The following is a 24,091-nucleotide window of genomic DNA, read 5'->3' as shown; positions in this document are numbered from 1 at the left end:
CGCACCGGCACCATTCGTCGATCATCCCTAGCCTTTGTTGTAATGCGTCACCTTTCCCACTGTAGTGCCATACTTATGTTCCCAAGGTTTGTGTTGGCGCACTTTCAAGGTGATAATGGATAAACCGGCGGTATTCCATTACCATAAGGTTAGTAATACTGTCACCCCGAGGATGATGACTCACGGATACTGCCATTCGAAGAGTTCAAGGGTGCCACGAAACCTTCAGATTGAAAATTCACCATTCGGTTCACTTACCTAACAATTACTAATAATAATGTCACAATGAAAATTATTGGTATGATGATCCTCAGCTTCGGTTGATAGTTCGATCCTCAGGAGGAACCCAAAAGAGGAAATGCCCTTTTTGAGAGACGAATTTATGAACATCGACCCAACTAAACGATGATACAGCCTACGAACTAACTGTACATCCGGTCAAAGAACAGCATAAATAGTCGATTCATTCGAACACCCTTCAAAGATTCCGCAAATTCCTATTGAGTGAACGAATGAAGGACTTTGTGTGCGTGACTTATGTACGATTTGATGTTCACGTGAAATAAAAGATAGACTGCAACTTTGGGAATCCGCCTACCCCTAGACAAGGTTAAACCCTCAGCGAAGCTCCAGCAACCATCTTTTACTTCTTATTTAACCATACTTATCAGTTTTTTGGTTGATTACACAGTGACTTCATCTCTTTAAGAGGTAACACCATATCTTGTTGCTGTTAGCGAAGCTCTTAACGCAATAAACGTTTCATCCTAAACGCGAATATTTCGCAACATTGCCTGTATGCTTTGGAGACTGCTCATATATTTATTTTCCCGGTATTTCATTGTTTTATGTAGAGTGACCTTTTTCCAGGAGGACGATAAGAGGTATCGGAGTCTATAGATTCCAAGGCAGAGATCGTTGGTATAAGACTACCACCGCAGTCCAACTTTTAACGAACAAACTGCTACACATACTCCAATCCTTGGCTGACATGGCCATGGGGCTGGGTTTGTCAAACTTCATCCATCGACCATCCCGGTAGAACAGGGCATAATCCTGTATTGATCAAAGGCTTATTTAATTGCGCCAACCGCTACCCAGCTTATTCGAGTCTATTTTGTGGTACCCGCAGCAGAAACCATAGTTACCCACAGCAAACCTCCTCAATCAAATTTAAAGACCAACGAGATTTTCGGATACATGTTGTACATTGAGAAGAAAATGAACAAGTATCATTGGGCTTGAACATAACCAAAATCACAGAATATAGATAATTATCCTCGCTTGCGCATTGCACTGGGAGGGGAGCATAGTCAATTTAAGTGTCTAATACACTGTAAGTATGTCATTTCCTTAGCTCAACTGGATAACTTCTGAGGACTACATAGAAGGTAGATTTTCTAAGCAGTAACTACCAGTAGTCTTGTATTTGGTTCGCACGTGTTTCCAATCCACTTCTGAGCTGTACGCAAACACTACTGCAAATAAAATGAAACTTTTTTTATAGTCATGTCATTTTTCCAAAAACATTGGAAACTGTACCTGAAAATAAATCTGAGTGAATGTTTCGGCCAATAACTTACTAAATATCAAAGTATTAATAAGTAATGAAAGGTTTAGCTCGATGACGCATACATTAAGCGGTTCTTCTAGTAACAATGTTATTCAGTTGGGTAGAATACTTTATCAATAACCTTCACAACAGCTGAAGCCAGTGAACTGACCACTTGCCCTCGAAATCTGATAATTTTATCGCAACTTTGAACATTTCACCATCGACGATAATGGGCAAAGTATGAAATGCTTCGACCCTCGCAGTGCCTGTTTCATAAGCTGCGCAATTTGTCTCACCTTGTTTCTGATGCCAACAATAATGACCTGTTCATCCGGAAAAAACATTGGTGAAAGGTACAGACATTCTACTTTTTCGCTATTCCTATTGATGTTGCTGATGATTGTGCTACCCGAATTTTGCTATGATCAGACTGAGGTCTGTAGCCTAGTCAGAAACAGTGCGACCATGAGGGAAGTTACCTGCAGTAGTGCAAGTGTTTCCTGGTGCAAAAACTGGGAGCTTAGAACTACAGGTCACATAAACCGGTCTCATTCTCGTATTCACCGAGGGCACTCTTCCCTTAGGGTGCGAATGCTGCGGAAAGAACCATTGCAGTTAGGTAGAATTTGACTGAAGCTTTACAATAGAAGCATCAAGTTAAACTCATCAATGTAAGGTCAAAATTATCATCCACAAAACGCCTTATTCTAACGAACGACAGTTGCGTACCCATATATCACGGATACTTCAGATATATATAATTCCAGGATGGAATTCCATGTGACTGCTATTCCTAATATGTTTGGTGCGACCCTTAAAACAATGTGGGATTTGTCATCAGCTTTGAAATAACTATTCTTTACCAAGTGTACCTGAACTCAATCAGTATGAAATCAGCTGATTGGCGGTCATTCGCGGTAGGTCAACCGTTTTGAGCTCAGATATTTACATTATTGGTTAAGATCTTTTTAATTTGTAATAAGTAGAGTTCGATTAGCAGTGTAGAGAAAAATGCAGAAAAAACGCTTCAGATTGAGGTCATTTTTCCTTTCTCGCCTACGGACGATGCTGTATTCTGTGAGTCTGTGGCCTTATCTGTTAGTTCTGTGGCATTATGTCAGCAGTCTAAGATATGCTTTTGGTTGAACGAATAAAGGGCAGTGGACGAGTGCTGGCTTCAGTGTTGCATATGAGCCCTCTAAAAGACTTGAACTTTCATTTTTTCCATTTATTTTCAACGAGAACATTCAAAGTCAGTCCATCATTATTTAGTTACGATTAACCGAGAAACTGAACTTCAGTAACAAATAGAATTGCCAATTGATTAGGATGAAATACAGACGATGCATCAACCAGAAATCATTCACCCCAATTGTTTCATCTTGGCATGTTAACAAAGCCATGCTCGACCTCATGCTGTAATAAAGGAACTGAGAACAGCCGAGTAATTATTTCGGACGAAAACTGCTTGGTTAGTAGAGTCCATACGAATGAGACCACTGTCGTGGCCGTTTGTTGTCCAATAACAACGAATAACGACGAATAGTATTCGTTCACTACCCAAGATTCAGTCTAGTTCCAGCTAGGGTTATTCTGATCGTGAAAGATTAACATGATGGCGTGGTCTGTGCTCTTATGATGGCTGATACGCTGAGATTTTAACTAGACATCACACATCGTCTCTATGAACTGGAAACAGGTCCAGGTGTTGCCGCCCCTTCTGGTGTCTATCACAGCGACTTCACCTATTCCAGTGTCCCTGGTGTCCTCCAGTACGAAGGCATGTCTGCCAGACTGTGACAGCAACTTTAAAGGTACAAATCCAAACAGAAGCGCACGCAAATGATTGTAACCAGACAACCGAAACATCATACTTTATTTTTTAAAACAACACCCTGAGTGAATGGCACTTTTTGGCTTGCGAGTGGATTGAAGACAGAGTGACATATGATGAAAACTTCAGTCTCCAGATTCCAGGCACTTCGTATTATTTAATACATGATATTGCAAGGATCCGCTCATTGCTCAGTGAAGGCAGCCAAAAAGTGGCCGAATTTTGACCGAGAAGTTCTCGTTGTGATTGCAGATCATTCTTTGAAGATGGTGGACCGTATATGCGTTATTCCAAGACAGCTTAAAATTTTCCACCGAAAAACAATTCTCTTCATTGACAGTCAACTCCGAGTCTTCAATTGCCGGGGTGGTTTGACTGATGTTACTGGGACCGCTTGCGGTCTGAACGAATGGCTTCTTCCCTTTCGTTGCCATGCGGACCGCTAGCTGCCCGTCGTCGCACCCTGGCTGCGCATTCAGCCCACCGAATAGGCTATTGATCACTCGATCGACGAGTCCCATCTCATCAGATCTGGCTCCTATCAGCGCTAGTTACCAAATCAGCGCTTTCTGCTCCTGCTCCGGTGTCTGTTGCATTCCTAAGCCAAGCGTATACACAGTGTACCTGGGATCGCTTGCGACAGTTGCACAGGTACGACATGACTCAGACGTGATTCAGATCGTGCTCTCTGCACAACCACATGCCCGAGTGGACGGCACTGTCGGTTGCTCACACTGCGTACGCCTTACGCAGGTGCGTAAGGCGACCGGAAAATAGAAGGCCAGGGTAGAGACACGGCAGTGTGGCGTTCGATGTGGGAGTCTGCCAGCACGCGGACATCCGGTCCTACCGTGTGAAACATTCAGTACGCAAAGGCAGCGGGAAAATTGACGTGATTACAAAGATAGCACGTTAAGAACGAATGAAATTGCACGGTGTGTCAACACACCTGTGGGTTTAAGCCTGCGTTGCACCGCCCTACGAACGAATGAGTTACCGTTCAACTGACCGACTAACTTCCGTTGTGAACCAATACTAGAACAAAAATGTCATTTTCACTCTAGCAAAGCTAAGACAGACTTTGACATAAGTGTAACGACTATGGTCAACCTTCGGCTTCTGGGCTACGATGGTGACTTCAGAGCTGGTCATTTTTTAAATATAGCTCGCGTTTTAATCAATAGGCCTCTGATAACTAATTTTCAAACCTTTCGTAGGTTGCAGTTTTTTGAACATAAATCGGAAGTTCAGTAGATTGTTACCTGAAAATGCAAAAACAAGCTGCGTCCGTTCAGAATATCTCGAACTAAGTAAGCTGTGCCCACGTGTAAAGATGGGTAAGTTTTTTTAGGAGGCTGGCAGTCTTCGGACGGATAGTTGTGCCGTACTTTCTGTCAATGTAGCATGGTTTAGAGGGCTTCCATGTTGGAACACAGCCGGCCTGCATCACCATTCTGGTCCCAACATGTGCCTCCAATTCAGGCATGCTGTACAATTCTTTTATGAGTAGTATTGGTAGGCTGGTGGCTCGGGGATATACTGTGTTGCTAGACAACACAGTTGTTTTGTGCTGCGGTGTCATTGTGACGATGCATAAAGAACTTGGACTTAAGCGACGTGTTTCGCATATCTGGTGTGCACATTCGAATAATGTCCAAAAGTTGGGGCGTTGCTCACGTGCCACACGTGATATCCAATATCTATGCCTCCGTATCGTGACTGGGTAACAAATCGCATGCCGAAAGGAAAAAACTGCTCTTAGCATGGCTTAGCCCGTGGTTGTGGTATCGTGATGACTGTCATCAGAGCTGATGGGTTGCGCGTAGGGGAGAATGCCTTCCAGCTTGAAGAAAGTGCACCGAAATCCACTGACTACTACTGTCCAACAGTAAAGCTGAATTGTCCAAGACGGCACTTTAACCGGAACATATTTCACACCCATAGTCGTTCACAGTTATGCTTACTTGAATAGAATCCATAAAGGTATCAGGTAAGCTCTTACTGACTCACACCCTACTGAATCTGAATAAGCTGTTTGTATATATATGTGATCTTGTTTAGATCACATCGCCGGTCCGGTCTCCAACTTCCACAGTTACAGAGCATATCCAAAGGCAAGGTTGATTCTGTTCACTAAGAAGTAATATGTTCATAGGTATACTAGAAAATGAAACAGTGGCCCGATTGCGCTCTGGGCACATGTACACCAGGAAGATGCCACAAAATAATCGCGAGGTCTCATTTACTCAGAATGCAGTAAAGTTTTGAGAAATTCTGGGGATAGAACAAGTTGGTGAGTGAGGGCTCTGCTTGCGTGTAATCTGTTTCTCACGCATTCTTAGTCTGATGTGAACGAGTTAAAGTTATATGACTTCGACTTTTTTCAAGATGGGGTTTGAGATACAAGGTTGACGGCTTATTTACCAGGTCGTCCATGGTTGCTGTCAGTTGCTGGGTCCACATGAGATTGTAGTTCCTTTCAGGATATGACACAGTCGATGACAAAGGCATACTTGGTATCTTAGCCGAGCGAACTGTATACTTGATAACTAGCGTAAAGATGTGTATCTCAACACTTACACAGTGGTCTGAGGTACTTCAGTGTCGCGGCAATGTTTCGGGGAAGAAATGTCATTTAACCCCTGCATCTTGGTTTGTTCCTAAGCCTCACCTTTGACTAGTCGTGAGGTGAAATTCAGTAGTAGCCGTATGCCGTTTCGTACATGATCCCTACGGATGGTTTTCAATGACCAACGTGCTGTTTCCGTAACTGAACTCAAAATCTCTCTGGGAATCGCATCATATGAATGCGACTTGGCCGTTACTTTTCACGACAAGCATTACGGCCAAGCCATAATACTCAGAGGGTAGATGCAAACACCCGTTTTCTTTTGCCGGATTAGGGAACATCTGGGCAGAATGAGCCAGATCATGACTCCAGAAGAATTATACCATAAGGTGGGAGGAAAATAAGCTTTATTCGTGAATACAAACTCCAGAAGTGCTTTACCTAATTTATCCCATATCCTCGGCTTTGAGAGGATCCATGGTCTTTAGCTTTCAAGCCATCTTTTAACTTAGTATGTTCTCATAAGACGCATTATAGTAATCTATATATCAAGGTGGACGAGGAAATCATGCTCACCCTCGCTCAGTGGAATCCTACGGCAGTTGAGACGGACCAGACGAGGTTAGTTGTCACATCACTTTCGTTTGAGAATCATTCAATTTCCTAATGTCGCGTACTGATTATTTGATCTGATTCCATTTTCATGGACATAGTGTAGCTCAATATGGAAACTTCTACTCACAACTCCGAAGTAGTTTACTTAATTTTGGGACCCTTGGTTGTATCCAGCATCCTAACCCCAAGTTACGATGAAGTAACAGTCAACCAATCCTTGTGACGGTTCCAACCAACACCACGGGAAAGAGCTGGATCCATCATTACTCAGTCTCTCCGCCTAGGAACATTCTGCCCATGTTGGACTTCTAGTTTCCTTGACCTACAATAGTAAGGAGAATATTCCAATAACCGAGGTTTGCAAAGTGGTTCCACTGACAGACCGATTATATTTCACCGGTCAGCGAAAATCGATGGCACTAAACTACGAAAAACAGTGAATGTGTTAAGTAGAAACGGTCTATTACGATTAATAGAAAATTGAAAATTGTAACAAGAGACTGCTTAGTGTAGCACATTCAGTTGAAGCAGACCATCATAAACGAGTCTCCTGTCAAAACCAAGTTTGTGTGTAAATGAGAATAGTTATCGAATTCTGTACAGCTTGGGTTCAAGTAGAACAGAAGGCCGATGGAGAAACTCCGGGCTACGGTTACTTGATGATCTCCAAAAAGGGCGAAACCGATCATCGTCGGTCGGAAGTTTTCAGAAATCTTACGAGTGGTGCGTTACACCTTCAGAAGTAGTTTATCAGTGGTGAGTTGAGCATGCATTCGGGATAACAAATATCGTTAAAATAAGAATCAAACAAATCTACTGTTCATGATATTCAACAGATTTTGGTCAGACTTGTATTCATAACTTTACATCAAAGAAGAATCATATGATGTTTTGAAAAGTCACTTACCTGATCTCTGATACAACTATTCGGTTGGGGGAATATGATAAAAACGGAACCAGTTGAGCCCCAAGCTACAATATTTCCATTTTTACGGTTTCGGCTCCATGTATATTTAATCCGACGTTCACTTACGAAATAGACTGACAGGACTTCGGGACCATATGTTTCCGACCGGCCCCTGTACGACGCAATAGGAAGCGAGTTTCTGACAATTATTTAACAACGGCCGGTTGACAAGGTCAGCCAAGTAACGGATTAGAAGTTGAACTAATCGCAATCAAGTAAACTTTAACAGGCAATGAAGAGTTTGGAACGTCTTCCAGGAATGTCGTTTTTTGTACCAATAAAGACTCAGTGAAATGCACTCATTTGTATACCAATTTGGTTTTGACCGAAGACTCACCTGGAACTCACATGAAACTCCCGCTTGTGACCTTCTTAAGCAACTGAATGTGCTGCACCAGATAGCCTCATGTTTCACTTGGTGCGATATTCGAGATATGGCGATAGACCTAATAAACTACTCAGAACATCGAAGAGTTTTCAGCTACCATACTGATAATGTGTTACCTCTATACAGAAACTTGGTAATTTTGCTCGGGAGAATGAGACCTTCCAACGGTCTATCGAATCCTTGGCTAATTTCCGGGATCACAACAATGTATATTAGTCCCTGAACATTCTCTGAGATGAGGCGATATTTAAAAAAACCGCATGTTACTGGGTTAATAAAAGTCTACCGTTCCTATCGAAGTCTGCACATATCGAGGATCTGTCCTGGTGTTATCCAAAAATTTAGTCAGATAATTAACAGCAAATCCACCGTAATATTAAGAACGTCGAACGTAGCGTCCTTGCCTGGATACTGCCTGACATATGTTGCGCAACCGATAGTGTTCGCACACGAACAGGTGAAAGCAGTTGAGTAAGTTAAGATCTTCAAAGCTCATGTTCATTGAAGGACAGCATGATAGCTATGCAACAAATCAACATAGTTTGGCTAACGAACTGACATTGAAATTATTGTCAAGATATTTTACCTGGCAGTAAAGCTGTTAAAGATTTCCTTGACTTTAACTTGTTTTAGGATGGCATCTTCAGTTAGACAGTAGTCTCGAGTTGAAAAAAACAAGTTCCCAAGTAGCATTTCTTATAGGAAAAGAGCTTCAAGATTTTATACCGGTCGGTCAGAAGAGCCAACTACCAACGGGTAGAACAAGTATGATGTCTGCCGTTGAGGAAATCAAAAGATCCTAAAGCAACTGTGCTGGTAATTGCCCTGTGATGTAGTCTAAACTTACTGCAGCAACCAGCCAAATGTTATTCTACGGACCGATGTCCACAGACCGTTCATCGTTGGTATGCACAAAATGAAGTTTTTTCGTAGCATCCCTTTATTCCATCTGATCTTTTGTGGAATATGGCTCATACCCAGCTGAAAATGAATATGGAATGTCATGAAGGACCTATATACACAATGCGTTCACGGAATCTTATTAGATGGAGCAGGTACCTCGTCCCTGATGTCGAAATCCGTTTTCTGTTACTTGTTACTCACTTTTTCATCTTCCAGATTGACTAGCTCTCCGGACTTATCATTAAGTAGAGAACATAATATATCATAAATTGGTGAACATAGCTTCCGTGATAAAATAATGTTCGCATATTGATCGATTGTTAAACCTTGTAGTTGAACGCTGTCCAACAATTGGAGGACCATGCTTCACTTACTAGTCGAGAAAGTCGACGAAATGTAGAGTTGGTCTTCGGAATTGGTTGTCCTGCTTTAACCGCTGACATCTTGGCGTATTCCTGAGTTTGATTTATCATAGTAGTTGAGCGGCATTCATATCGAGGACGGAGCCTACTTATTAACCGATCAGAAGCTATGGTTTTCCGTTTATACCAGAGACAAAGTGATTTGCCGTTGCCTGGAATAAACTTTCATGGAAAGTTTAAAGTTGCGTGGTATCGTGGGCTTTGGAGAACCGTTCGGCTGCGGAGTGTGGAGAATAATTTATTTTACCTTCACCAGTGCGATTCAGTGAACCACGAAAGCAACTTCAGAGAACACAAGTTGAAGAGCTCTGTGGCTTCATCAGCTTAAACCGCATGTAGATAGTTGCTAATAGTTTTATCTTATCTAATCTGTATCCCGCGACTTTTTTCAACTGTACTAGACGATCCTCGTTTACCTGTGAGGGAAAGGAATATCTTGTTTATTATTTCCCATGAACCTGGCTTTTCAGCTCGGTTAACAGTTGCAGAACTGTGCTTCTCTCAAGTGAGTGAGCCCACATTACTTGAAATTGTTCGTTGCACTGACAAGGAGACACATTTTATTATTTGCCTTATCATACACAAGCTGCATGCCTACTCCTTTGTATGGGAAGTCCACTCACTATAAGTGCACACCAGAGCTAACTACCAGAGGTTCTAAGCGGCTGACATCCTGAATCTTCGTAGATCAACGCAATCTGGCAATCGTGTCAAGCATTGTAGGGACTCCCCGATTTCTGAGAAGTGTCTCTGTTGGGAGACTGTAGGGCAATGATTGTCAAATCTGTTTGGCCCGCTTTCATCGTCTGGAATTCTGACCACCGATACATTGGTGGAGTTCATAAGACAGGTACCAGCTAGTCAATTCGATGAAATTTCGAAATGCGTGTCTACCGGCGATCTAATCGTAAGCAGAGTGGCGCTTATGGACGTTTGCGCTCTGTACCACACCATTCCAAGTCGGACTGCTACACGGGTATTAATCAAGTGCTTTAACTATTCGGCTAATTATGTTTCCCGCGTTCTGTTAGGTGTCGCCATCAACTACATGAAGACGCTATTAGAAGTTAGGGTTCATGATGTGGTTAGCTGAGATTTTCAAGTCCGTGGCGTAAATAAAAAAGGTGTAAAGCGGCTTTGACCTAGTTATAGTACCAAACATACTCTTCTTAGTCTACTTGGTATGTATGCGTGAAGCTTTGGCCTGCATGTTGGCCGGGACGGTCATCATGCGAACGGGAAGGAAACAACCGCGGTTACAGCCATGCTACGCCTCAGTTCGTTTTGGCAGTGCGGAATGGAAAAAATTAGAGCAGAGAGGGCGAAATCCGCGTAGCCCCGCTGATTGCAGGACATAATTTTGGCTAGACGTGCATGACCAGCGTGTTGTCCTATAAGAAGCAGTAAACTCGCTTTGGACAGTGGTGACACAGGCCTGATTCTGATTGGTTGAATCGTCTAATCTCTATGCTCAACTGACCAATCAGTGAACAGAGTTTTACTTGCACTTTTGCAATTGGCTTGCTTATCACATGGATAAACCGCCAAATAGCTGGTCAGCCGAAGATTGGATTGAAACTCTTAGGTTGTCTAGCCCACCTTAGAATGTAATCAAGCTGTGTACCTATTCAATTTATGAAAAGACGTATGAGGCAGATACCTAAGATGACGTCATATCGTCAGGTGGAACTTTTTATAGCTGTGCCGAAGCTACTGCGTCTTTCACAATGTCTGCGATTCCTGGCTGTGCAAGCTCGCCTGGGCTAAGCTCAGTTGACTCAGTATCGACTATCTGGTCAACGCACTCCGTCAATCCTTCATTGTCCAGTAACGCGGAGTTCCAGTCAGTTGATCGACATTGCTTTTCACCTTGTCAAAAACCAGAGGCATCCAGTGTAAACTCCTACCATTCTTCTGTGTTGACTACCCGAAACCCGTGGTCTGAAAAGTTGGCGGGGATTCATGAGGCCGTATTTAACGGTGTGGGCCACGCCAACTCCTCCACGCATGTAGGCTTTCATGGAGAAGTGATCGGTTTTCGGTCTTGTGCTGCTCCAGGTGGAATTTGCCATGCTTTCCAAGGTACACGGACATTTGATGAACTCGACTTACCCTTTACGACAGTCCGAGTAACGTGCGCTACAGCCGGATGTAACTACGGTATGTACTTTTTCCCAGTTCTTTGAGCTCTATGTTTTATTGTTTTCACGAATATTTCTCTCTTCGTCTTCCCTTCGTGCATTTTCCGAAACCCAACCCGATCTCTATAGGAGACCACGGGTGACTCCAGCAATGGGGATTTTTGTGCGACAATGGCCCTTTACTTGCTAATGAAACTGTGATGCGATAGCTGGGTTAGGACAGTTTGTTACCTTTAGACAAAACGTTGACATATGATTGATTAAGCTTCGCTTAGTCTTCCGGTGAAACCAGAAGACACGCAACTAAGAGCTGGCTGTATTACTGAACATGTTGCGATCGTACGAACCGCTTAATCTATGTTTTGGCCGCAGGATGATACGGTGTGAGACCCGCCTTATTGTACTGTCTTCATTCAGGCACCTGTAAACTGAAGTTCTAGTGAACCTTCCAACCCTACGTATCGGAGAGTAGGTGACGTAAACTCGACAGTGGGTTGCAGGACTATGTGATTTTACAAAGGAAATGAATGGTGGAAAAATGTGGTGGGAATAGACTCGACTTTAAGTGGTTCCCAGTCTATTTTATCTTCAATCGGTCGTTAGCCAAAGGTCCAAGATGTTATCCCCAAATTTTTTCACAACACGAAACACGATGGTTGTGGGAGCCAAGCTAATGTCCTGCAGATTCTTGACGGGGTGTTTCTTCCTAAGTAAATGTGAGACTCGTATAGGGTCTTGAGCTTCGTAGACTGTTAGCCTGAAAATCATAGTTGTCGCTCTGGGTTTCCCAAAAACGTTATGATCATCCGAGCTATGAAAATATCCGTCTGAACCGCATTCTCCTGTACAGCCTTCAGGACACTGTCCATCAGATCCAACGCACACGTCGCACGTGCCACAAACTAAGCAGTTTTTTGGGAACCTGATCATAACGGAGTTCTATAGACAAGTAGCATGCAGAATGGAAGTGGACCTTAAGCCCGTGGGATCACACCCATTGACTTTCCACTAGCTAGCTCCGAAAGGGTACTATAATAGTTGAACGGCGATGGGTCCCAGTGTTTAATTCCCGAAGATGCCCATGCTCATGCACAGTCATACAACTTGTTGTTTCGAAGTGACAGTAAGTCGAATGTACTCGAATGCCTACTTGATTCGGTCGTAACTGTTTTCACTTGATCCCGATCCCTATAAAAATTTCAACCATTTCCAACCACTGTTGGGTGAGCTGAATAAACGGCTTTGTCATTCACATCGAAGGACACCGTTTTTCAGCCTAGAGGATAGGGTAATGGGGATCTTTTACGACCACAGTGACTCCTTTAAAGAGAGGACCATACCAGGAAAGGGCAGAATAAACAGCGGTTGATGTGTAGCTCAACCGTGTGCTCTTCAGAGTAGTGTTTTCCCTTTCAGGAGGTTCTGCTGACGGGCTCCGCCTTAGTGATCATTACCTTTTCGGGTATGGTTTGCCTCACGTGTAGCCCTCTCATGAAGTAGCCACTTGGGTTTTCCATGGCGTTATTCAGTCTTGGAGCTGAAAGTAATATCAGTACGCTGCAGCTCGAATTGTTCACCACCATTGAGTTCTACCCACACGACTTTGATGCAAATGCTTGGATTGGGAGCACTCAGACGGTTATATCAGATGAAATTGGCTCTATTTGAATGCCAAAAGTGCAGTTCTCTTACACAACTGTCCGTCCCGAGTTATTGGTAGAGAAATACTGATGAGCTGTTTGTATGTAGTTAGCTCTTCCTAATGAATAATGTGCAAACGGTGATAATCTACAGGTTTTCGAAGTGTATTTTTAATGCCGTGCTTTACCGTAGCCGTCGCGCGCAACTGGGCAATCAATACGTTACTTAATTCTATCCTGTTCAGTTCTACACGGATTATCCTCTATTCTACCTGCGGATAACCTGGTTTCAGCCATTGGTTCTCACGTTGATCGTTTATTGTCATTCAATCGCGTAGTTGGATGAACATGTGACGGGATTCCATTGCTTGTGTTGCGCTAATTTTATCATGCTTGTCACCACAGTTCGCTTTTCGTGGAAAATTGTTTGTTTACTCATTCTAACTCGCAGAGAATTACGTTCGCAGTGTACCCAGTACGCTAATAGATTAATGCAATGAATGGCGTTTGGTATCAAACCCCGTGGATTGTGAAAAGTGCACTTGGGTGGGTGGTGTGCACGAAGCAAACTAACATCTAGCCTACTTCCCATGTTGGCGTGGCCTTTACCTGAAATGTTTATGTGAGGTCAAGGTCACGTATAGTGTGCGCATATGGCCTTGTTTCTTTGTGTGGTTGCATGCGCGTGTTCATCGTCGCAGTCACAGACGATATGGAGAGGATTGCGTGCGTGCGCGTGTGTATATGGGTGCGTGTGTCACATTTGAAACCGGTAGCCGGTGATACATGGTTGGGGTTCACTACTGGTCTGCTGTTCTGTGACTGTCCCACAGGTTGTCAGTGGAGTGCTGTGGCGCGTCTTTTCTCGTCATACTGAGTGGCGCATTCAATCGCAAGATACACGGTTTGTGGTTGTAATTTTCCCGGGTCATGTTACTCATTTTGAAGTTTGGCATGACTGAAATATGACTCGACGTTTTCCGATGCTCACGAATCCGGCAGAACGGATAGTCACACTTGTGACTAAAAATCGAGCAATTTGTAAGTGTCTGTAGAGGAAATCGTACTTTTCGAGCAAACTCGTGTGTTTTCGTTACTGCCTACACTTCCGATTATTGACTTTTGCGTCCCATTGAGCGATTTGTTTAGTGTTTGCACCCGCCCTGCACTACTAGAGCGGTACTTTCCACTTTATTCCCGAATATTTCCCTCACGTGGCAAACAAATTTACGAAATGAATTGATAACTAATGCTGATTCGCTGGTTTTTCATGGAAATCTGCTCAATGATGAGGAAATAGATTGAAAATACCGAAGATGGTCATGCTAACTGACTGACGGACTGTCTCCTGTCTACTAAACAAAACAAAAATTTCATTTAGATTGGGTGAAACCCAATGCAACATCACACAAAACTCGTGACCCTTACTAACTTTTGTGAAACAAGTTTCTCCTCCATAGTTTCAACATACCAACGGTGTGGGATTTTACACTTGGGTTATAAACTGTACCTACTGCACTTGCAATTTACTATCTTTTATAACAAAACAATTCTCTCACGTCTCTCGGTTGATCTCTTATTCTAGTGAGAGAAAAATCTGTACGTTGAAATCAGAAAGGAAAGTCTTTGATTTGGCTAATCAAAGTGAGCTAGATAATCCCGAGGTTATGATCGACTGATAATCCAACCGTGAAAGACGAACTCATCCAGGCCCTCAGGCGTTCACACGCGTTGGCATCGTCAAACCGTTCGGTATTATCCGTTAACTTTAAGCAAGAGAAACGAAATATTGTCAGCCCTGGTCTGTAATACACACTAGAAAGTAGAACTCTGAATTATGGATGGCGACAGTGGCTAGGTGACATCAGTTCACATTCGAATGACCAAAACTAACATGTAACTCAGTGGGATGGAGCAAACCAAGGACGCTATCTCGAAAGTCAGAACGGTGAAGACAGCATTGTCTATGATATGCAATAAAACCACTTCTGAAGCAGCGAGTGTGCTTATTTGCTTGCATATACACTCAGGGGCGATATGTGACCCGGTGGGTCTCCAAATGAAGAGAACGGATATCCTGACAGCATTGTCCTTGCTTCACTCCATGTTTTCCCGTATCCCTGATGGTCATGGAAGTTTTTATCACGGTGCACTTTAGTAATCCCTCAGAGCCGTACATGCATCATTCATAAGGGCCTCATGTAAATGTTTCACTCCTTAGTAGGCTGTTGCCACGTTGGTCTTGGCCGTTTATTCACATTCAGCCGTTGAACAGCCTACACAATGTGCGAGAGGTTTTTGGTAACCTTCCCCGCTCCAGTTCAACACAACATTTAGATTTGTTTAGTTGTGGATTGTTGTCGGACTTACGGAATTCGCGTTCACTTCACTCTCGTTTTGGCAGTCGTCCTCTTGTCCTGGTAGTGGTATTCTGATAAGCCAATGCCGAACAGAGGAAGCATTGGACTTAATTATGCTCTCATTAATGCTCATCAGCAGCAATTATCCTTGGCAGTTCGTGGACTGACATATCTGACAAGCGAGCCGAGTATGTTAATGCTCCTTCAGCGCACTCTGGATGCACCTGAAGTGTCATGTCGGAGAAAACGAAAGTGTTCGCCTCGCACATGAAGTTTTCGGGGTTCAGTCCTCAGTACGACCGAGGATAGGTAGTGCGGATGAGTCCAAATAAGAACGAGACTCTAGTGCAGTGCTTCCACCCTGTAGTATGGGTTCACCAGAACAGTTTCGCCAGGGCATGAGTATGTCTGTTCAAACGAAAGTGATGTGAATCCACATTCAGTTGTTTAACATGTATTGTTCGAAGCAGCCGCTCAGCATGTCGCGTGCTTAAACCGATGTCCTTTACTTTCAACCCCAACTGAGCTTTTGTACAATTATCCCTGAATTTTCACCGTACGTCCGCGGTTCCTGTCCTCAACCCGTCCACATTCTCTCTGATTCTGTTTAGATCACGCAGCACATGTTTTTTAATCTGTTTGTGTTTATTTCTGTACAAAACAGTGTGATACTCAATTATCCGAGAACGAGAAATGATGTCTCGTTGCTTCGGCCGTACGGACACTTTGTTTGCGCACCGAAATATGGATTCTGATATTTGCTTTTCGTGGTAGAGCCAGAAGGGTATCCTGATTTTGAAATTGGCCGTCCATCACGGCTGGTCAGTCAGGTTTGAAAAAACTAGTGACGCTTCTAGTTTGTTCGGCCCTTGAATAGTGAATTTTACCATCCAAACCTATGCACTCTCTTTGGAATTCTGAAAAGTAACAAAACATGAGCATGAATTTAAGCGGTATTTCAGTCCTCATTGGTGACCAGAATGCCCAGAAGTTTCTAGATGGTTATTGCAAGTTCATACTTTCAGTTAATCAACGGTTGTCACCGCAAATCTTTCAAGCTGAGTTGACTTCAAAACGTGTCCCGGCGTCATTTAGCAGATGACTCGCTGGTAAACAAAGGGCATCTCGATGTGACCTTTAGAATGAATCAAAATAAATTTGTTTCTATGTCAAATGAGGAAACCTAAAGTATGTACAGCCTTATCTGGGGTAACGTCACGCGCCCTCCGTGCGCATTATTCGAGTATTAGTCTGTTCGAGCAGTTGGCTGCCCTTACATCCAAGGTAGGTAACGAATTTCGCATGCGAATCACAATGTGGAGCTTCACTGGTTAGTCAGCCAATCAGTGAGCGCTACTCGCCTTCCTACCAATGGGGCCAAATAAGCGGTACAGACCCAGTAGGCAGACGAAGGCTCCGTTATGTTCTCTTCAGGGTGGGAAGAGGTGCTACGGCGGCACGGGTCTGAAAACGAGACAGAATCGACAGCTCTGGTCAGTTGTCTGGACGAAATTCATAGCAGAGAAACTACTAACATGCGAAGGTAACCAAATGGTGTAACAATCGGCCTCACGCATTGCCGCAATCAAGCAAGCTGCATTCGTTCGTTATGAATTCGCCCATTTGCTGTTTGTATCGTGAAATCAGCCAATTTGCCTAGAAATATGTGGAATCAAGCTTGTAGACACATGTCTCCATTTGTGAGTCCGTACATTTTATGGCGGACTCTGTACTTCAGCCGTTACTACTCAGTTAATAATACAACCACCTACCTACCCTATCTATGCTATTCACCAACCTATTTTCCAGGAGGTCCCTTGCACCAGGCGTGCTTACAAAGGTGGAACTCTTGCTGCGAGCTGAAGTGTCTTCTATCGATCAATACCCAACGTCTTTCTGCAGCTAGTACCTCCGTGAGCGATGATCAACAGCATATGTTGACTGCAGTTCGCGACGAGAATAATAGCAGTGCTGCTACCATAGAAGAATTGTTCAGTTTATACCAGTGTCCTCGGTGCGGTCAGTGTTCGCTGTTCCGGACCTCAAGTGAAGGTAAGTTTGCCATGTTTGTGTTCAGTTGTAGTGCTCGCGATTGCCGCTTGGGTTCACCACAAACTAGTAGTCTACCGGTACGACTCAGGTAAAATAAAACATGTACAGTTTACGAAATCCTTTGTAGAAGATATCCCTTTTTCTTCAGTGTTTCGGACTTTTTTTTACTATGCGGAGTGCATCTGGGCTGGTGATACGAAATCTATGTTGGGCCCCCTTAGAAAGTATTGAGGACAGATGATGTCTTCCTAAAAATGCGCCAACCTTCGTTCATGGGGATATTATCATTGCCCATTGATGGTGTCTAGTCGAGTAGTCATTATCATAAACTTACCAAGAGGAGCACACAGTGGATCTGTCATTAAGAAAGGCTTCTTGGAATGGGTCTTGTCACTCTCACGGTTAGTGTTATATTGTCCTAAAGAGGGGATAACTGAATTTTTACACAGGAACGTGTATATATTTGAACTACTTCCTGGGCTGACTGCAAGATGTTGATGATGAGAAGTCCGACTGAAGAAGATCGGAGAGGTCATTTAGTTTTCTTGAATCTGGTTACGGGAATGCGAAGAAGGACATATTCAAAAGGTAGCACGTGAACGTGGAAACCAAGCTATAGCCTTTCAGTAAAATGTGCTTCAGACCTCGTTTAGGGACATTAAAGTCGTTTTCGGTTAGACCACGGACTGTGACGAGTAAAAAATGAAAGGAAGCACACGCGAGGAGACAAATTTTCCGTGAAATGTTTAGTTAGTTCGGGTCTAATTTATATTTTAGTTTTCGTCAGCTCCTTGTCAGTTTGAACAGTTCAAAATCAAGCTGGCGTAAGAGAGAAGCAGAACTGTGCAATTGTATCAGAACGGTCGTTGGTACATAGGGGGTTTTGCCTGATGCAAGTACTATATAACTGTAGGAAGTCTATTTCCCATCTGCTCTTGTGCCTGTTATTAATCGATATACCGGTTCCTTCACCTTTAATCCGACATTCTGGTGCCTGACCGATGTGAAAACCCAAATAATTGAGAAAATCGGGGTGATTTCATCAGGATTGTCTGTGATATACTCAAAACCTTTTTACGTGGCTTATTGAGCTATAAAAGATCAGCTGGTAATATGGTTGACTTGCATCCTGAATATTTTGCATAAAAATACACCCTTGCACCTTCCATTGCTAATCATAAGGTCGATGAAAACTCTAGGCATCACACTACCTCCGTCCGCCTTTTTTATGCCCCTACTTCTAGTCTCGTCCCCGAATTTTAATCAAACGTATGCCCGAATCGAATTAAAAATTGTACGTATATTGCAATGAAAATTCATTTTCACATTGAGCTTAAAAATATCATCAACAAGAAATTCAGCTGAATTTCAACTAAATATATCTCGTGAAGTATGATGTTCACGTAAGAAAAAGGAATTTTGGGGATTAAAGGAATGGTTCTGTACAGTTGTTTCATGCTTATTGGGAATAAGTTGCCATGGACATCTCACAAAACTCCTTCAATCTATGAGTAGCTCAGAGGAGGAATAAATTCACAGGACCAGTGAAGCTTTCATCTAAGAAGCCGTCGTTCGAGGAGTCAGTCAACAAGTGAGCGTGATGTGGTTTCCGTGAGTGAAGAATGAATGGTGCTATATCTTGTCGTCTTGAGAGTCAATTACAATGTGGCTCAGGTGCTTGTGGTCAAACGGTTACTTGTTTAGACTGTCAACCAGAGATCGTCTGGAGTTCCGTGATGATTCCTAATAAAGATTTTTCGGCTGTACAGTGTTTCTCGGATTTTCAGCATAGATTTGCTTTACTTACAGGGAGAAACCTGGTCGTTGGTTTGCTTGCTGAGCTCGGCAATTTGATTGCAAACGTTTCATCACCAGTCGAGGTGACATCATCAGTGCCCTGTTGGGATACGTAATGGTGCGTAGCGGTGGGTTGTTGGTTGTGCTAATTGAAACTCAATTGAAACTTTCAAATAAAACTGGCCTTGTTCCCTGCTCCTTGAATTTCCGGGCTTGCGTGCATCTAACCCTAGCCAGCTGTATGTGCCATGCGATAGCCTGTGCTATTGATTCCGGTCACGCAAGAGTGATTAAATGATCGATGGCGAATGTCTGTAAAAGTACTTGAGCATGCTTCTGGCTCAGGTAATGTGTGATTGGATTAATTGCATTTGAATGGATTGACGTGACCACCTAATGTCACAAAACTCAGGCAAAATTGTGGATAACGGACGCACTACACCACGCCACATAATTGCAAGATCATGTCGTCCGCCGCAAGTCGATCAATGGTAGACGGACTGGAATGATTTTTTGTGGATGCATCACATCAGAAACAAAGCCTGAAATAATTAGGAATGTACTTGAAGGACTGGCGTACACTCACCAAAGGCGGACAATGTGTTGCAGCCACACGGAATTGTCGATCAAATGTGGCACCCTTTCAGTTCGTAGCTGCCGTACAACTCGAAGGAAGCACACGGGTTGATGTACTGCCATGTGCCCAAGTCCAAACAGACCGCAGCCCTTCCGGTCAGAAGCCTCGCGTCTTAGCCACTAATTTATCTCAAGATCTGAGCTATCTCGGGCTCCCACATTTGTAGCAGGTTCCCAGTTTCACACGTCGACCTGACTAAACAGAATCCACCTCTTACTTTAGCGTGCAGAAACATCCCTGTCTCTTCGTATGAATGGTTGACAATGATAACTCTCCTGCATCATAATCCAGTAACTGGGCGCTGTTTGGAGCCAGTTTGCCGTGAAAGCTTATCTGGTCAAACTAATTAATGTTGAGTAATCATTTTTTAATACATATATATATATATATGTATAGTATACTTAGCTGGTATCCGCAATGAATCTGCTAATCAACGGTGATTGACCTATTGAATATCTGTGCTTAATGAGCAAACCATAAGCGATGTACATGGGGGTGCCAACGTAGGCCCGAAGGGGTGAGATTGGCGGACAAACAGAGGCTTTTCGTGGTGGTTCATCGTGACTGGTTCATCAGTTCGATTGAGTTTCAACAGACTATAGCAATTATCCCAAAAAATTATCGCAACAGTGCTCTCTTGAGGATATCGGTTGCCGCACCATTCAAGCGATAAAACGGTGACACAGGAATAATAGCAAATCTAACTTGGGCAACTCACTGGTGTTTGCGCGGTGGAACGCTGAAGGCGCGCGTTTTCGAAGGTATTCAGATATTTTCGCCTACAAGCTACATTGTACGGTCTTTACGGATGCCCTGCTTACGTTCGAACATTCCGATGTGCGGTGCCTCGAAGCTCCCCGAACCTACATCAGTTCACTCTGCCGCGTGTCACATTGTCATAAGATATTAAGCCAGGACAGCAGTCTCCTGAGAATTGAAGACAGTCGAAATAACATATGTCTAGCCCTCTTCAAGTCGTAGTTTCTAGCCTAGAGGACATCCTACACGCAGTTCACCTCTTATACCGGCGTTTGAATGACGGTGCAACGGGAAACTCTGCACACTGATGGCTTATCAAGCGTCGAATCGTTCTACTCAGTTCCAGTCGTTGCTGGCTGAGTGTGAACACAATTAACCGAATGTACGACTGGCCACAACCTCCCGCTGCTGTGGGAACAGTGTAGTTGCTTCACGCCTGATTGAATATTACGTTGAAAGCACATTCGACGGCAAGATCATGAAATACCGCTGTGTTGACCGGAACAGAAAGGAAGTTCTGACGTGTCCGCGATATTTTTAGTTTGCAACGTGGTTTACACAAGGTGGGCTGTTGGATTTTGTGATGTGGTTACAAGAATTCAAAAGGATGCGTTCTTTCTCAGTGAAAGCGAAAGAAGTCTATCTGCACCTGTCGTTATCGGGATCTCTGTTTTCACCACTTGTACTCTTAACTCAGTCAGTTAGTCAGGTTATCAGCTATAATCCGGGCACGTTGGTTCCAGCTGACACAGTTTCGGTCAGCGGAAAGTAGGAGAGCATGAGATGTGTAGCTAAACATCGGGGCCGATGGTATAACCAGCGAGTTCTGGAAACTTGACAGAAGCCCACTGCAGGTGACAGGTTCAATGCACGAGCGCCTGTGACAGTTTGACTGAGCCATGTCTGCCAATGTCACTGACCATTGATGAGGTGAATACCTGGATTCCAATCCAGGGAGGTGACAGTTATCGACCAGACTGAGTTTACTGGCTAGCGTTTTCATACTTCGTTGTTGAGTCATACGTTGTCCACCTGTAGGTCGCTTCCACTCAGCGCAGGGCTGGGCGAAAAGAGCTCTGCCAGACAGACGGTCCTCTGGCATGCGAAGTACATATCTCAACCAGCGTAACCCATGATGCGTGGGCAAATTATCTATTGTGGGAGACACCCGTAATCAAACGCTGACAGCTTTCATACATCTGTGCGTAGAGTCCACATTTCTGATCCATATAGCAGCATAGATCGCACTGCCAAGGTGTATACTCTGCCCATAGCAGACAAAATGGCGTCACCGGCACTACATGTGTCAGTGTTTTGCAAAAGGTTTCCTAGTCTTCCCGACTTGAGAATTGATCTAGTCTCCTTTTACTCGTACGTATTCAACTTCCCAGATAAACAAAGTTGTGTTGCACGTCGATTAGCTGGTCTGCGAACATGAGTTTTGAGTTTGATCCCACCCAATCTTGTAGCTGCACTTTACACTTTGCAGATATGGAGCGCATACCAAACCGTGTGGCAGAACTATTTAGGTAATTTAAAGTGGCCTGTATATTTGAAACATCTGAACCAAGGAAAACAACGTTGTCCGCATATTTAGTTTCGGTGAACGAACGGCCTGGGAGCATCTCGATTTTCTGGATCCCAGAGACAGATGGGGACTTTTCAAGCAGCACATCAATAACAAATCTGAAGAGGAAAGGCAATAGAGGGCAGCCTTGTCTTACACCACTGAAAGTGGTGAACCCAGGCTAAAGCTTGCCGTATGCTTGTACGTACCCAAAGGGGTCTGCATGCAGCGCCATCTTAAGGGAGTTAAACTTAGAAGGGACCCGTTCGACCGCCAAACACTGCCAAAGTCTCTGACAAAAGACAGTATCAAAAGCAGTTTTCAGGTGGAGAAAAGTGACCCACTTTGGATGTTTGAAGGAGTGGTTCTGTTCATGAACCTGTCTCAAGGTATATATATATATGATAGTGGTCAGGGTGAAACCTAGCTTGATCATCACTAGTTCATCATTCCCGACAACCCAATAGCCTGCGCAAAATAACGTCACCTATCCGTTATTCTTTTCTCAACCCTAACTAATTGGATTTGTTGTTCGTCTCTTAACAAACAAGGCGGCACCTAGCAGCTCGTGCATTTGACACCAGTTTAATGTTGCGGCATCTTTTATCGACTTCGATTCCAAACAATACAAAGTCATTTTCTTGTTCTATGGAATGAAGAAGCATCAGAGGTTGCTAGGTTGGCGCTGAAGTTCTACCGCTAATAAGCAGCTCCTTGCTAAACAGATTTTTTACGATTTGTGTGTTGGTTAACATCCAGTTAAATGATAATTAAGACCACTCATTTACCCTGGATTCTTCTTTTCATATCAGGCCCAATGCTTGGCCGCACCAGGCTAAGTATACACATCCATGTGGGCGTAATGTGAATTTAAAACTGAGTTCTTCATGCCTTGTTGACGTTGTAGCTGTTATCTAATGCATACATACCACAGACTAACCTAGTTCTGTTACATGAACGTTTTTCATGCTACGCTTCTATTATGCATTTAGCCACTTTCAGTTTATCGACCCAATCTGTTATGGGTCATCGTTACATAAGAATTTTTGAGGCTTCCTGCGCTCCTGTCTCTCTTTACTTCTATCCATCTAAGTACATTAGTATTGTGTTGTGCAAAATAGCTAACTTACGACCGGCCATCGGCATTGTTTCCCATAAACGTACTCATTTTACTAAGATGGTAAGTGTTTGGCGGTTTTATTCATTTTGACCGTTTTGTGTTTGAAGACAAAACATATGGAGAGGCATTTCGAACCTTGCGTTTCACTCTCTGGAGGGAATACTCCGACAAGATAGACTGCCCTTGTTGCATTTTAAAACTTCCCTAGGTGGCACATACCGTCAGCTTCCTCAGGTGTCCCCCCAGAGAGAGGCAGCGCTATCTCGGCCATGCAGAAGGAAGGCATTTGCGTACTTGGGTCCCGTACATATTGTTGTTTACATCGACAATGTTCGAACCTTGTACCTTTGTTAGTTTTAGCAGCAGTTATTGGATCAGACCTTGACACTTCTTTTCACCACCTACCGTTTCTTTATGTTTAGGGCGTCCATTCCCTATAGATGAAGATCCGCACGCCAGTATGTTGAATGTCATTCAGTATGTGAACCGGCAGTTGAACGCAAATCCTACAGCAGCCCGCGCTTTATCCAGTCACGCACTCCCCACACAATCCACACAAGCGTTTACACTGGGTAACATTGAGGGCAGTTGCGTCACCAATGCGGGTGTTCCTGGGTTCCCCAACTTCGCTGCTGATTCTGCATCGTTGCAGGCTTCACTGCTAGAAGAAAGACAAGCCGGTTGGCAACAGGCGTGGAAGACATGTCCACCTACGATTGCACGGCACTCCCAAAAGGTTGCGATGATGAGGCAAGTATTCAGCGA

The 24,091-nt window shown here is 43.7% G+C and overlaps 2 protein-coding genes across 2 annotated transcripts in view; both read left to right on the top strand.

Moving 5' to 3' along the window:
* Window positions 1-512: 512 nt before the first annotated feature.
* T265_10991 (hypothetical protein) lies at window positions 513-6,116 on the top strand (the record flags this gene model as incomplete). The annotated part of the gene is made up of 4 exons (XM_009177524.1): window positions 513-557; window positions 1,985-2,140; window positions 3,222-3,369; window positions 6,055-6,116. The coding sequence occupies 4 exons, from the start codon at window positions 513-515 to the stop codon at window positions 6,114-6,116; spliced, it is 411 nt and encodes a 136-aa protein (XP_009175788.1).
* Window positions 6,117-10,980: 4,864 nt separating this feature from the next.
* The window catches only part of T265_10990 (hypothetical protein), a gene marked incomplete at both ends in the record, with an annotated part of 32,038 nt that continues 18,927 nt past the window's right edge, over window positions 10,981-24,091 (top strand). Inside the window, 3 exons of the mRNA XM_009177523.1 lie at window positions 10,981-11,413; window positions 17,204-17,446; window positions 23,749-24,080. Coding sequence (XP_009175787.1) covers window positions 10,981-11,413; window positions 17,204-17,446; window positions 23,749-24,080 — 1,008 coding nt within the window. The remainder of the gene's footprint in view (window positions 11,414-17,203; window positions 17,447-23,748; window positions 24,081-24,091) is intronic.

The sequence above is a fragment of the Opisthorchis viverrini genome (assembly GCF_000715545.1).
Source record: "Opisthorchis viverrini unplaced genomic scaffold opera_v5_433, whole genome shotgun sequence".
NCBI lineage: Eukaryota > Metazoa > Platyhelminthes > Trematoda > Opisthorchiida > Opisthorchiidae > Opisthorchis > Opisthorchis viverrini.
This window is presented reverse-complemented; position numbering and strand designations above follow the sequence as displayed.